Source organism: Gracilinanus agilis, chromosome 1 (genome assembly GCF_016433145.1).
Source record: "Gracilinanus agilis isolate LMUSP501 chromosome 1, AgileGrace, whole genome shotgun sequence".
In the NCBI taxonomy this organism is placed as follows: domain Eukaryota; kingdom Metazoa; phylum Chordata; class Mammalia; order Didelphimorphia; family Didelphidae; genus Gracilinanus; species Gracilinanus agilis.
Window position 1 is genome coordinate 334,055,467 of NC_058130.1, and position 14,402 is coordinate 334,069,868.

Consider the following 14,402-nt stretch of genomic DNA (forward strand, 5'->3'; position numbering starts at 1 on the left):
AGTTCCTCAGAATTGTCCTGGATCATTATATTGCTGAGAATAGCTTAGTCCATCATTCCAAAATATTGTTGTTATTGTCTATAATATACTCATTGTTCTGCTTATTTGACTCTGCATCAGTTCATGTAGGTCTTTCTGTCTCTTTCTGAAATCATCCTGTTCATTATTCCTTACAACACAATAGTATTCCATCACCATCATCTACCACAATTTGTTCAGCTATTCCCCAACTGATGAACCATCTCCTCAATTTCTAATTCTTTACCGCCACAAAAAGAGCTGCTTTAAATATTTTTGTATAAGTAGGTCCTTTCCCTCTTTTTCTGATCTCTTTGGGATACAAATCTAGTAGTGGTATTCCTGGATCAAAGGGTAGGTATAGTTTTATAACTCTTTGGGCATAGTTCCAAATTGCCCTCCAGAATGGTTGGAACAGTTTCACAATTCCACTAGGAATGCATTAATGTCCCAATTTTGTCACATCCCCTCCAACATTTATCATTTTCCTTTATTGTCATATTGGCCAATCTGATAGGTGTGAGTTCTATTATTATTCTCTTTAATATACAGTGACATTTAATACACGTCATTGACATCTAACTTTGAAATAATTCTGAAACCTGTGTAGAGATGTTATATTTGCATTTCTGTTGATGTCATTATAGTGATCATTCAACAAAACTGATTATATACAGAAATCATTTTTAGTACAATATTATCAAAATTAAGGGGACACATCTGTTTTTTAACAAGTAAAAAATAATTGTGCTTTTTTGGATAATATATTTTGTAATTGTGTTTTAGGGAATATTGTTTGTATTAAGCCTCTTAAACCACATCAAAACCATTATGTTAGCATATTTGAAATAGTAAATGAAAGAGATCAATATAATTTTCGTATAAGCAGAATTAACTATTTGGTTTTCAGGCTACCATTTGGAATGTTGCAATAATTACTTGTGGTTCATGTGATTCTCAATAATATAATAGCAATAGTATATACATAATCACATTTGATCACTGTTTGACTTATATACTGAAAAGAGAAGTATTTGGAAAGTTTTTTTTTCTCTGAAGATGTTATCATTTAAAAAAATCATTCATTCATTCATTCATTCATTCATTCATTCATTTAATTTGGAGTATTATCCCATGGTTACATGATTAATGTTCTTTCCCTTCTTCTCCCTCTCCTCTCCCATAGCCAACGAGCAATTCCACTGGGTTTTACATGCATCATTGATCAAGACCTATTTCCATATTATTAATATTTGCACTAGAGTAATCTTTTAGAGTCTACATCCCCAAACATGTCTCCATCGAAAGCAAATGTTTTGGAAAGATAATTTTGAGGGGGATGATGTTTTCAGTAGGAGAATCTCATGACTTCTTATTGAGTTTTGATTTCTTTTTTCTTTGAAGTGTGATATAAGTAGTAGTTTGGAAGAATTGTTGAAGAGGATTGGGCTTTAGGTGCTCCAAAGCTGCCATCTTGGCTCCACCCTCTGGGATGATATAAAAGGATAACATGGTGGTAGCTTTTTGTGCATGAATAAAAAAGGTAGAAAGAGTGGGTCCTTAGAGATGTGAGAATAAGAGGAAAAAGGAAATGCAGGCATATAAAATGTTATCAGTTATTTAAGAGGAATTGAAAGGACATAATTTAAGGAATCATGTTGGAATTTTAATTATAAATTGGATACCTTGCCTTTCTTTCTCTAGAAGTACTATAGCCTGGATTTTCAAATGAAGCTCTTTTTCCAATTGAGTGTATTTCCTCCTTCATTGAAGTCCTATTCTTGATGCCTTTTTGTGATATAGAATTGGTTTATTCTCAAAGGCTTTCTTAATAGATTACAAACACTAATAGATTCTTTTAAAATAGAGAAGCTTCTGTCATGGTGTCTGGTGACATGCTTGACTTGGCATATGGGTATCAGGTTAGTTAAATTCAGCAAGCCTCATCATAAAAGAGTTCACCTTCAGAAAGTGGAGTTTTTGGTCACAGAAACTGTTGTGTGGAGAGAGCATTTCTTTAATAGAGGAATTAACCTAACTGATAACAACTTTCGAATTATCCAAATAACAAGTGTATTTCTTAGAGTTGCATTTATCATGAACCATATATTTGCTATTTTTTATTAAGTGCCAAGTACAAACAGAAGATCAGTCATTCAACAAGCTTGATGTTGGAAACAGTAGACCACAACATGAAAAAGAGGATACAATTTCTCAGATATCCAAAACAGATGAACCTGAAACTGTTATGGAAAATCAGAGGTAAGTACATCAACAGAAACTTAATCATTTTTGTCTTTGTACTCTCAGGACCTAGCAAACATTATGTGTTTAATAAATGCTTTATATGAGGATTAGATTTTAATATTATTAGTAGTATTGAATTAATCATAATTATAATTCTAGGATAGTTAAATAATGTTAGCATAAGTGATGATTTTAGTATAAGTATTAAGATTTTGAGTTAAGTAAGATAACTGAATTAATATATCTAATCATTGTTAGCATAGGCCTCAGTGTCAGTCTTAGCCCTTTAATTTGCTATATCATGCACTCTCGGCAATAATTATGGTCTTGAACTTGTAATAAGGAATATTGACTCTTATTATTTATTGGTATTTGTATTTACCAATAGTTGTTAGTGATATGGACAGGCACTTAAGTTGATGTAATCCTGGGTTGACAGTTGGGAAAAAATGCAGTTGAAGAAAATCTGAGAAAATCCTTCTCAGATTATTTATATAAAACCCTATTTATTTTAACTTTTCAAATGGTAAGAAAGGGAAAGGAAAAGGAAGCAGGGAAATAACTTATAGTAAAATATTCCCCAACACTAATAAGATATAATATATGTTTTCCCCAAAATCTTCCTCGCAAAAGGCTTCTTCTTGATTACTAAAAGTAATCTGCCTTATTCTACACTGTCTTAACTCATTCACCAATTATCTTTCTATCCTAAAACTAAAATATAATTTTATAAACAGTAATAGATAAAACTGGATTCCTTTCTTCTGTTCAGATGTAATTCAACCTGTTAGAATTTCACTGACACCACCACTCAGCAGTTGCTCTCCTACCAACTACTGGTGAAACAGAGGAACTGCAACACCACTTTCTCTTCTTGATAATAGAATTTTTCCAAATGAGAATTAATAGATCTTCTCCAACTTTCAGAGCAAGGTCCTTGGAACACCTTCCTTATTCAGGACTGTCTAAAGAGTGATTGTTGATTCAATTGTCTTCCCCAAAGCTCCTTGGGACAGTTTTCTTTCCATCATTCTTTTAAGATTCCACTCTGACTTAAAGAAATCCAACTCACACAAACTCAGCTCTCCATCCACCTATACCTAACCTAACAATAATCTTTTATTGCTTACTTAACAAATACTCATTAGAAACTTATGATCCAGTATACATCACTAGGCCTGACCCCCGAGTTCAAAGCCTGATACTACCCAGCACCACCCACTCTTATCATTTACATTATCAGTTCAGGCTTCCCTGCTCCCCCTTTGTCTATCAAGTGACTTTCAAGTCATCATCAAATGACTTCTACCAATAAGAAGTATTTCCTAGTTGCCTCAACCAATGAACATTGCTTCCATGTGCTTCTATTTTTAGATGGGTATAACTACTGTCTTGGACTATTTTTAAGCTGGTATATAAGTTATCTAATTCTTTGGCCATAAAAGAAGTCTTCTCACAATGCTCCGGGTCTTTTAGTCTTGACCAGAAGTCTGGTTTTATTGTGAGACTGGCCTTCTTCCAATAAACCTATTCCCTTTTGGCTTGGAGACTTTGATTCTCTTATTTGCCTTCCTATGCTTAGAAATTACACAACAGTAGGTTGGTTTACATATGATAGTTTTTCCAAAGTTTAGCTGGGAAGCTAGACTGGCCATTCCATTTCTTAGAATGTAGGAAATTATTACCCACTCATGAGAAAGCTTGGAAACCTGCTATTTCAAATTTTGAGGTTTGAAAGTATTAAGTATTTTAAACTTTTCTTTTTTTTATATCCTTCTTATGACTGGTTTTGTTAAGATTATTGTATCTGCCTATTGTTTTTGTAAAATTTCTTCCTTATTCCTTGTTGAGCATAAGGTATAGAACAGTGGTGAAAATTCTGCTTTAGCATTTCCCCAAAACAATTTATAGAGAGGAACTAGAATTTTTGGTTAGATTCAAAGAGGGGAAATTATTCAAATTTTGGAAAGGTTTGATAGTAAGGAAAGAAATGCTTATTCAAGATCAAATTATATAGTTGACCAAGAAAATTTTATTGAATTCTTGTTTGCCCTGTATTTATTTTTATTAAATTTTTATTGATATTTTTTGTTTTTAAAATATATTCTTTCCCTTCACTTACTCAGGGATATATTCCTTGAAAAAATGAATTTTAGGGGGGGCAGCTGGGTAGCTCAGTGGATTGAGAGCCAGGCCTAGAGATGGGCGGTCCTAGGTTCAAATCTGACCTCAGACACTTCCCAGCTATGTGACCCTGGGCAAGTCACTTGACCCCCATTACCTACCTTTACCACTCTTCTGCCTTGGAGCCAATACACAGTATTGACTCCAAGAGGGAAGGTAAGGGTTTTTAAAAAAAATCTAAACAGAGAAAAAAAGCAGTTTGGCTAAGCCAACCAATACATTAACCTACCTGACAAAACTATACAATGTTATATACCAATAGTCCCCTGTCTCTCTGCAAAGAAGAGATATCTATTCTTCTCTTTGTATTTGTATTCTCTTTCATCTAGAGATTTGATTATCTTGTTATCCATATGTTTTCATATGTGATAAAATCATTCAATTGAAGGCTGACGACAAAAGCCTTGTTACATGACATTAGTGATTTTTTTCCTATTTTACATCCTTCAGTTATTTCTTAATCAACTTGGTTGTATAACGAATTCTCATACTACTTAAATAGTAATTCCTCCTTTATCCTTTTTTACATCTCTTCCCCAAGGATATTGGGAGAGATTTTATCAATGTTGAAATCTAGATGTGTTATATATGTTGCATTTTCATGATCTTAATGGTCTGATAACCTTATTTAAAAAAAAAGGTTATTCTAGTCTAGCATAATTTGTTTTTGATGTATTCATAGCAGATCTTTGGCATGTTCTATTCTCTTTCTAATTACTTATATATTATTTAGAATTTTGCTAACACACATCATCCTCCTAGATCAGAAACTGGTAAAAACCCAGAAAATAAGCTGAGAATAGCATCAAGGAAGTACTGAAGTTTAAAACGGTACCCCAACTCCGCAGAAAACAGAGCCTACCTATAATTAGATAGGAAAAATGAGCAATCAACCAAAAAAGCACCTAACTCTAAAAGAATTTTTATGGAGACAAAGAGCAAGGTATAGACACAAAAGGGGACAGTGAAAGCAAAGCAAACATACACAAAGTCCAAAAGAAAAATATGGATTAGACACAGATTCTGGAAGAGCTCAAAAAGATTTCAAAAACCAATTAAGAGAAGCAGAGGAAAAGTGGGAAAGAGAAATTAAAGTGATGCCAATAGAAAAAGGCAAACAAAAAACTGACAGAAGAAAATCGGGTCTTAAAAATCAGAATTGACCCTCAGAAACTAATGATTTTATGAGAAACCAAGAAACAATAAAGCAGAATCAAAGGAATAAAAAAAAAAACACTGGGAAAACATGAAATATCTTATTGAAAAAAACAACTGAGAGACAACTGGGTTTCTTATTGTATTGAGAGTCAGGCCTAGAAATGGGAGGTCCTAGGTTCAAATCTGGCCTTAAACACTTCTCAGCTGTGTGACCCTGAGCAAATGACTTAACCCCCATTGCTTAACCCTTATTGCTCTTCTTCTTTGGAACCAGTGCATGGTATTGATTCTAAGATGGAAGGTAAGGGTTTAAAAAAAAGGAAAGAAAAGAAAAAACTGACCTAGACATTAGATCTAGGAGAGACAATTTGAGAATTATTGGACTACCTGAAATCTATGATGAAGAAAAAACTTGGACATCACCTATTACAAGAAATTAAAAAAAAAAACTGCCCGGAGATCCTCAAGCAAGAAGATAAAATTGAAATGGAAAGAATTCACAGATCACCTCCAGAAAGAAATCCTCAATGACAACTTCCAGGAATGTAATAGCTAAATTCAAGAGCCACCAACCTAAGGAGAAAATTCTTCAAAAATTTTGCTAGCAGTAGGAGTTAGGCTCACCAGTTCATATTTTAAATAATTTATCATTCTTGTCCTTTTTTGATAACAAAATATTTGCTTTTCTTTAATCCTATAGAAGTTCTCATGTTCTCTCTAGTTTTTCCGCAGTTTATAGATCTTAGTTTTGCAGGTCTTTTTAGGACCTTGATTTATGAATACAGTCTTATGAGCTTGGTGATTTGAACTCATTGAAGATAGTGAGGTATTCTTTTATTATTCCGCTCATATTTTGGGTTTCAAGTTCCTTGCAGCCATTTCTGCTACTTCTTAGTATCAAGGTCAGTTTTATTGGGGAAAAACCTCAGGAAAAAAATATTTCTTTTTCCCATTATCCATTTCACTCTAAAAAGTGGCTGTATCCATTTTTTTTTTTACTTTCTATCCCCAACATAGCAAAAAAAAATTTTTGTCATTCTTAGCCCTATTGATTTTTTATTGATTCTTTTTTTAATTAATGCTTTTTGTTTTATAGCATATTTGTTTCTCAAATGTATTCCTTTTTATCCTTAGCAATTGTAAAAAGAGTAAGAAAGGAAAATAGTTCAACGAATCTAAACAACCAACTGTTATGGGAAATATAAACCTTTATTGGTCTCATCAGTAGTGGTTATAGGTATTGGTAGATATTTTTAGACTATTAGGTTAAGGGAATTCAGTTATTGTCAGTTGGAGGGAAAATGACTGATCTAGCAGTTTGAAGGAAATCTGGAGACTAAATTTACAAAAAAAACCCTATTTATTGTAACTATAGAGATTAAGGGAAAGAAAAATAAATAGATAGGAATAATATTGCTTATTGATATATGTACCCTAATCTAATATCTCTATCTATAATCCAATCCCAAATCTGTCTCACAAGACTTTCTTATCTATAATCCAATCCCAAATCTGTCTCACAAGACTTTCTTCTTCCTTGATCAAAGTCAAGACTGACAACTTCCTATCTGTCTATACTCCTAATTCTATATTACTAAACTAATCTAATATAATTTTTAAGTAATTTCTTTCATAACAATTGTTGTAATTCCTTAAAATTCTCCAGCCACAGAAAATTTACTATGAGTAGGTTCAAAAGATGTTGCTCTCTTCTGCCACCTACTGGCCCTACTGCTTCCCTGCAAATGTCACAGGGAAACACCTAAGACACTTTCTCCAATGGATGGTCTCTTCACCAAATCTCCTCTGAATATCACAGTGTTTTTCCAAATCAGTTTCCACCAAATTCCTCAAGGATGATCCAAGGAAAAGACAAATCGACCAACAACCTCTGAGTCTCTGTCCCAGAAATGGCATCGTTATTTCCAACTGCCTTTTCCTAAGGCACTCTGGAAAATTCTCTTCCTCTGACCTACTCAGAATTCCATGGCAATCTTAAAGTAACCCTTAGAAATTTCACATCACTTCATAAACCCTATGTCTGACTATAATCTATTCTTAATTAGGTTAATTAACAAATAACTCATTACAAATAGGGATGTTACAAAGTTCTAAATAGTTATTACATATAATGCTCAACGCATAACAGTATAAAAATATAACTTAATTCATAGGGATTTTACATCCACTTTACAGAGGTTTTTTTATACACCACGGGGGGACTTTTATAACCTTCCTAAAAGGGTACTTCAGTAAATATTTAATTATATTAAAAGCACGTAACTACAATTTAGTCAATTACTAAATAATTTATTAATTATTTTATATCACATTTATTTCCCAAATGTATTCCTTCTTACCTTTAGCAATTGTAAAAAGAATAAGAAAACAGTTCAATGAATCTAAACAACCAATGCATTAGTCGTATCTGAAGTATTTGTAATATTTAATACCCATATTCATTTTTTATTAATTAAAAATTTTAAATTAAACAAAAAGTAAAAAAAGCATTTCTATATATGGTAGAATAGAAAAAAGAAGATTGTACATGAAACTTGGAATCTACATTATATATCCCTTTTCATTTTAGTTATATAATTTAACATGTAGTTTCAAAGCTATCCTGCTTGTCTGCATTTCTTTTTTTGGCTTCCATTTCTGCAATTTAGAGTTGGTGGTAGATTTTCTTAACTCTGCAAGGACATAGCTCTGTTTTATAATTCAGTTGGTATTTTTGTTCTTTCTGTTTACATTGATGTAGTAATTATGTATATTCTTTTCCTGGTTTTGCTTAATTTTTTTTTTGCATCAAATCATATAAGTCTCATCATGCTTCTCAGAATTATTTTTGCCTTTTCTATGGTACCATTCCTCAATCTTTGACTATCTATTTCATTTCCAGTTTTTTGCTACTATAAAAAGTGTTGCAATGTAGGTATATTTTAAAAAACAAATTAGGCACTGAAATGGGTGGCTAAATATTTGTGATATCTTTGGATAACTTCCCCTGGCATTCTTCATTGTGTTTAAGAACAGAATTTTGTTTCTAAGTGTTGCCTATTCTTTTAACAACTACTTCCATAGAATTATAGAGTACTTTGAAATCTCTTCTTCCAAAATTTGGAGAGGGTGTGTCATATTCTACATAGTTTTCTCCTCCTTTAGCACTTTGGATTTGCAATCTTATCAGTTTGGGTACTCTTTTCAAAACCATGCTAGTTAAAATTGATTCAAATTTCATGCTACAAGACTGTGATCAAAGATCTAGCTATGTGGTCCATCTTTAAACTTCCAGATAGTGCTAATGGTAGTCCTTTGCTTTTTTTTTCTGGATCAGTTTTTCATCACCTATCCTCTTGCCACATGTTTGGATTACTCTGTAACTCTTCATACTTTTTTTTCCTCTTTGCTTTTTCTTTTAAATTCTAATGTCATTCTGTCAATTCTTTCTTTGTTTTTTTTTTTCTCTTAAATTTTTATGTCATTCTGTCAAAGCACATAAACTAGATAATGGAAAAGTGTTGTTCTTCCCATTTTACCTGTCTTCCTGACCTAGAGACCAGTCTGCATATGGACATATGTATTTATTTTCTTGGCACCAGAATAAAAACCAGCATAATTTCTGCACATCACTGGACCATTCCTATTTGCTGAAACTGGTTTTCATTTTTCTCATGATCTTGTTACAAATTTTGGGGAGATCAACTGGCTTTTGCAATACTTATTGATTGTTGTTTTAATTTAAATTTAAATTTTGAATATTTTCCCATAGTTACATATTTCATGTTCTTTCTCTCCCCACCCCCCCCCTTCCCCCGGTAGCTGACGCACAATTCCACTAGGTTTTACACGTATCATTGATTAACACTTAATTCCATATTATTGATAGTTGGACTAGAGTTATCGTTTAGCATCTACATTCCCCATTAATTTTCCCATCAGGCCATGTGATCAAGCAATTATTTTCTGTGTTTCTATTCCCACAGTTCTTTCTCTGAGTGTGGCTAGTTTTCTTTCTCATAAGTCTTTCAGTCTTGCTCTGGATCCTTGCATGCAATTCTTATTGAAAGAAGGCAGCTTAATCCCATCTTGTTGCTTCTGCTTTGATTTTCATAGATAAGCTTTAAGTACTTAATGTTTTGGGTATTTATTGTTTTCTCATAAGATGAAATATTTCTTTTCTTTTCAAATTCCCTTTCTGAAGCTTCCAAATATTCTAGCAGAAATCTAACTTTAGCTTCCACTAAAAGACCAAAGAACTTATTTGTAATCTTGCAATGTTTTTGACAGTCTTCAAGATGGCAATAAATTAAGTACACTCAAACAAGGGCCTGTAAGGAGAGCACGATTTCAGAAGCCAAGACCTAACGTAGGAAGAGCAACTGGAAGAAGTGAAATTAGCCCAGGGGAAAAGGCATCCAAGGAAATAAATGTCACCGGAAAAGTAGAGGCAGGTTTGCTTCAAACCGATGGTGAATTAAGTTCTCTTCCTCTTCCCAATGTAAGTTTTATGCATTTTTCTTTATTAAAAATGTACTTAGTTATTTTTTTCAAAGAAAATTGTAACAAATTTCTGTTATGGACATTACCTTACACCTAATGAAATTAAAAATCTTAGAAAGTAGGGTAATGATATGCAGATTCTAGAAAGAGGAAAATTATTTGTTAGGTACTAAATTCAATGTGAAGTTGCATACAGTATAGTCATTAGGCAATATGCTATAGCTGAAATGCTAAAAATTACCTTGGAGAAGTTGGTTTCTTTCTGGATCTCAGTTTTATCATCTGTAAAACTGTAAGAGTTGGTCTAAGACAATATCTGAAAGCCTCTAAACATTCTGTAATTCAAGATTTTATATTGCCTCAAGGTTTTTATTCTGGGAATTATCTTTCAATAGTATTGTAGATATAAGAGGTACAGGAAATTTAGGATGAATCTGAAAGAATTATAAGATATTCCTGAAGATTTGTTTTTAAACAGACATTAACTTATCATTTGATATTTTAAAAAAGCCTCATTATTTGAGGAATCTATTAAGTCAAGTTTCCATAAAAGTAGCTAAGAAAAATTTATAATTTCAGAATTTTTTTTAATCTAAGATAAAGATTTGTTGTGACTTCCCTCCAAAAAAGTATTGGTTGTAGAGTGCCTTTAGAAGAGTATTAGATACTTGATATCATGCTTGTGCATTAGTTAATTATTATGAATGTCATTTCTAGAACATAAACTGTGGCTTGCCATCCCTTGTTGAAGAATTTGAAAAAGAAGCATCTTCTCAAAAGGGAATCTCAAGTCCAGTAATTCCTCTGAAGCCTTCTTGCATTTCTCCTTCAGAAGAATGTGAAAAAGATAAGGAAATACAACCTACAGCTGATCTGGAGCAAGTTCCAGATGTTAGCAAAAGGTATTTGAATAAATGTATTTATTTGTAAGAAAAAATAAAATTTAAATTTATAGTTCATATAATTAGGTAGGATTTCTGATACTCTGGAAGACAAAAATAAAATTTAAGACTACCATAACAAAAGGGAAGCCAAGAACGTATGCTAAAATTCCTAGATGGTGATTTGGGGATCAAATGAGTTAGCAGTGCAGACAGTAATTTTATGAGATAGGAGTACAAGAATAAAAAGAGGGAGGAATAAATAAAAGCCATTTAACAAGTATCTACTATGTTCAATATAAAAAATACCTACTGTGTTTAGAGCACTGAGCTAAGCACTATAGGAGATACAGAGTTTGAAAAAAGTTAGACATTTCCTTATAGAAGAGCTTGCAGTCTAGTAGTGTGTGTGGTACTGATAACACTAATACAAAAAATTATATGAGAAATGCATTAGAGAGGTACAAAAGAAGTGCTGAGATCTGAGATGAGAAAAATCACAACTGACTTAGGGGGATCAGTGAAGATCTTCCTGAAGGAGGGGGACGTTTTTAATTTTAAAAGATAAGTAGAAATTCAGCAGTGGAAGGCTGAGAAGTACATTCCAACCATTGAGTTAAAAATGGGTATCATGGCGGGAAAAGCATGTTTTGAAGGGGATAATAAGTTACCTGGGTTAGCAGGAACATGACATGTGTGGGTGGAGGAATAATTCAAGTCCAGAAAGTTCAGTGATGCCATATTGTACACTGTCTTGCATGTCAGACAGATATATGAAGGCAGTAGGAAGCCACTGAAGTGATTAAAGCAGAATAACTGACCAGATAAGGGAACAGTATGAAGATTAGACTGGAATAGGCAACAAATGGAGATGGGAAAACCAGGTAGGAAGTAGTTATATAGTCCATTTAGTGATGAGGATTTGGACTAATTTGGCTACAGTGGGGTAAAAGAGGAGGGGTTCATGAAAGGTATCATTGAGATAATAGCAAAAGGACTTGGTAATTGATTAGAGATGATTAGAGCTGGGGATTCATGAAAGGTATCATTGAGATAATAGCAAAAGGATTGGTAATTGATTAGAGATGATTAGAGCTGAGAGGTGACAGACAGGAAAGAATCAAAGATAACCTTAGAGTTTTGGACAAGAAACTGTGGTAAATGCTGGTACCACCGGTAGAAAGTTTAGAGGAAATATAAACTTAGTTTTAGACATGTTGAATTTTGAGATGTTATTGAGATACAGATTTAAGTAACCTGTAAGCAGTTGTAGATAGGAAATGCAAAAGAACAGTTAAGACTAGATAGCTTACATTTGGGAGCTGTCTCCATGAAGGTGACAGTTTGGATATTATAAATGTAAATGCAATTTACAAGGATGGAGAAAAGGACCAAGAATAGAACTTTGGTGTGCACCCATTTTAACATGATGGAAAAAGGATGACAAGCCAGAGAAGAAACAGTTATAAAGCTGGAAGAGGACCAGTAGAGAGAATTCATAGAAGCCAGTGAAATCAGTGGTATCCAGAAGAAGACAGTGTTGAGTCACATGTTGCCGAGATCTGATGATGGTTGACAGAGACTAGATGAGGACTGAAAAAAGCGAGTTGGATTAGATGACTCCCTTGGTAGAGTCAGCACCAGTAGTTAGGTAGGATGCTGACTTTTTATAGTTTAAGGTGGGAGTGGAGTAGAGACTTTGAATATTAACAACTTTTTCAAGAAATTTTGCAATAAAAGGGAAGAGAATGAAGAAATGAAATGGTAGCCAGCCAAGGGAATAAGGATTAAGGCAAGACACTTTTTTTTTATAGCATTGAGAAGATTAAAATATGTTGGTGAACACATAAGGAATCAGTGGAGAGGGAGAAATAAGAACCTTCCTAGGATAAGAACAATTTCTTTTAGAGGAAGTTTGAAAAAATGAGATCAACTTGGGAAGAGGAAAAACACTAGTTATTTTGATGTATGAATTGATGAGGAAAGAGTAATAATACTGAGAAATTTTGAGAAAAGGGGTCGATGGGGTCACCATCAGAAAACCTTAGTTTGTGAAGTGAAATAGGGAACTTAAATCATTTACTTTGTTTGCAGACTTGAGAGTGTTATGGACTTAAAGAGAAAAAGGTCTGATACTGTCACTGTGGGGAATGAAATTAGAAATGACTAAGAATATATCTGTAATATATGCACAAATACTTAGCCATTCAACCAGTTATCTCTGTTAAGCCCCTATATGGCAGATACCATACTAGGCTACAAAAAAAGAAAAATTACATTCTTCCATGGATAACAAATATATAAGTACATAGAGAATAAATACACAATAAATGCAAAGTAGTTAGAAATGGAAGATACTAGCAGTTGGGAGGTTGAGGAAAGGCTTTGATATGGGGCTGAACACCAAACCCAAAACAGGATTGGTAGGGGTAAGGAAGGAATGTATTCTATAAACAGGAGACAATCAAAGGCCACAACGACAAGAAATGGAGTGCTATGTGGGAGCAAGGAAAAAAATGCCTTTTTGGCTAGGCCGTCAAGTTCAGGAAGGGAAATAATGTATAATAGAGATAGAAATAGAAGTTGCAGTGTGACTACAAAAGAACTTTAAAAGCAAAAGAAGTTTATAGAAGATGGTCTAGAAGTCTTAGTTTAATTTTAAGCTTAACTATATTTTATTGTATAGGCAAAAGGGAGTTTATTGAATAAAGGAATAGGATGGTCAGATCTAACCAGCCAAATAAGTTAGAATGCACAATGCAGGATGGATTAGAGTGAGAATAAATGAGACAGGGATACTAATTAAGAAGCATTTGTAATAGTCCAGCTAAGTTAGGTAATGAGGTGGTAACTGTGTGAGTAGTCAAAAATGATTGGATTGTGAGAAAGATTGTGATGGTAGAAACAGTAATATTGACTGTTATCTGATATTCCCAAGATATTTTCTCTCCTTAAGAAGTTCAGCACTTCTCCAACTCCTGCACTTATTCTAGAACATTCCAAGTAATTAGTGTTAAAAATACACATGACCTCCCAGTTCCTTAGTTGCTTTCAAGTCCCATCACTTTCTCCACTCCACATACAGATACTTACACCATGGATCTCACCATTGCCCATAAGTTTCTTTGATAAGAAATTCTCAAATTCCTCTGTCATACCATCTTTCCTTGTGTTTAATCCTCTTTCTATACCTTTCCCATTTTTGCTTTCTTGTGACTTCAGCTCTTTCTATCCATCAATATTTTCTCTAGGATCTGGAGAAAAATCTCTACTCTAACTACTTTCCTTCTTTTCCAATCTTGGCCCTATTCCACTCCAGTGTAGTTGTTTTTTGTTTTTTTTTTTCCGATGCACAGCAATCTTTTATTCTTAATCCTATCCACTCATCTCTAATCAAATTCTAGCCATGAA

General features: G+C 33.4%; 1 protein-coding gene across 1 annotated transcript in view; it reads left to right on the plus strand.

The window, feature by feature from the left end:
• Positions 1-14,402, plus strand: part of BDP1 (B double prime 1, subunit of RNA polymerase III transcription initiation factor IIIB) — a 107,188-nt gene that overhangs the window by 62,639 nt on the left and 30,147 nt on the right. The window contains exons 16-18 of the mRNA XM_044680712.1: positions 2,147-2,280; positions 9,898-10,108; positions 10,828-11,012. Coding sequence (XP_044536647.1) covers positions 2,147-2,280; positions 9,898-10,108; positions 10,828-11,012 — 530 coding nt within the window. The remainder of the gene's footprint in view (positions 1-2,146; positions 2,281-9,897; positions 10,109-10,827; positions 11,013-14,402) is intronic.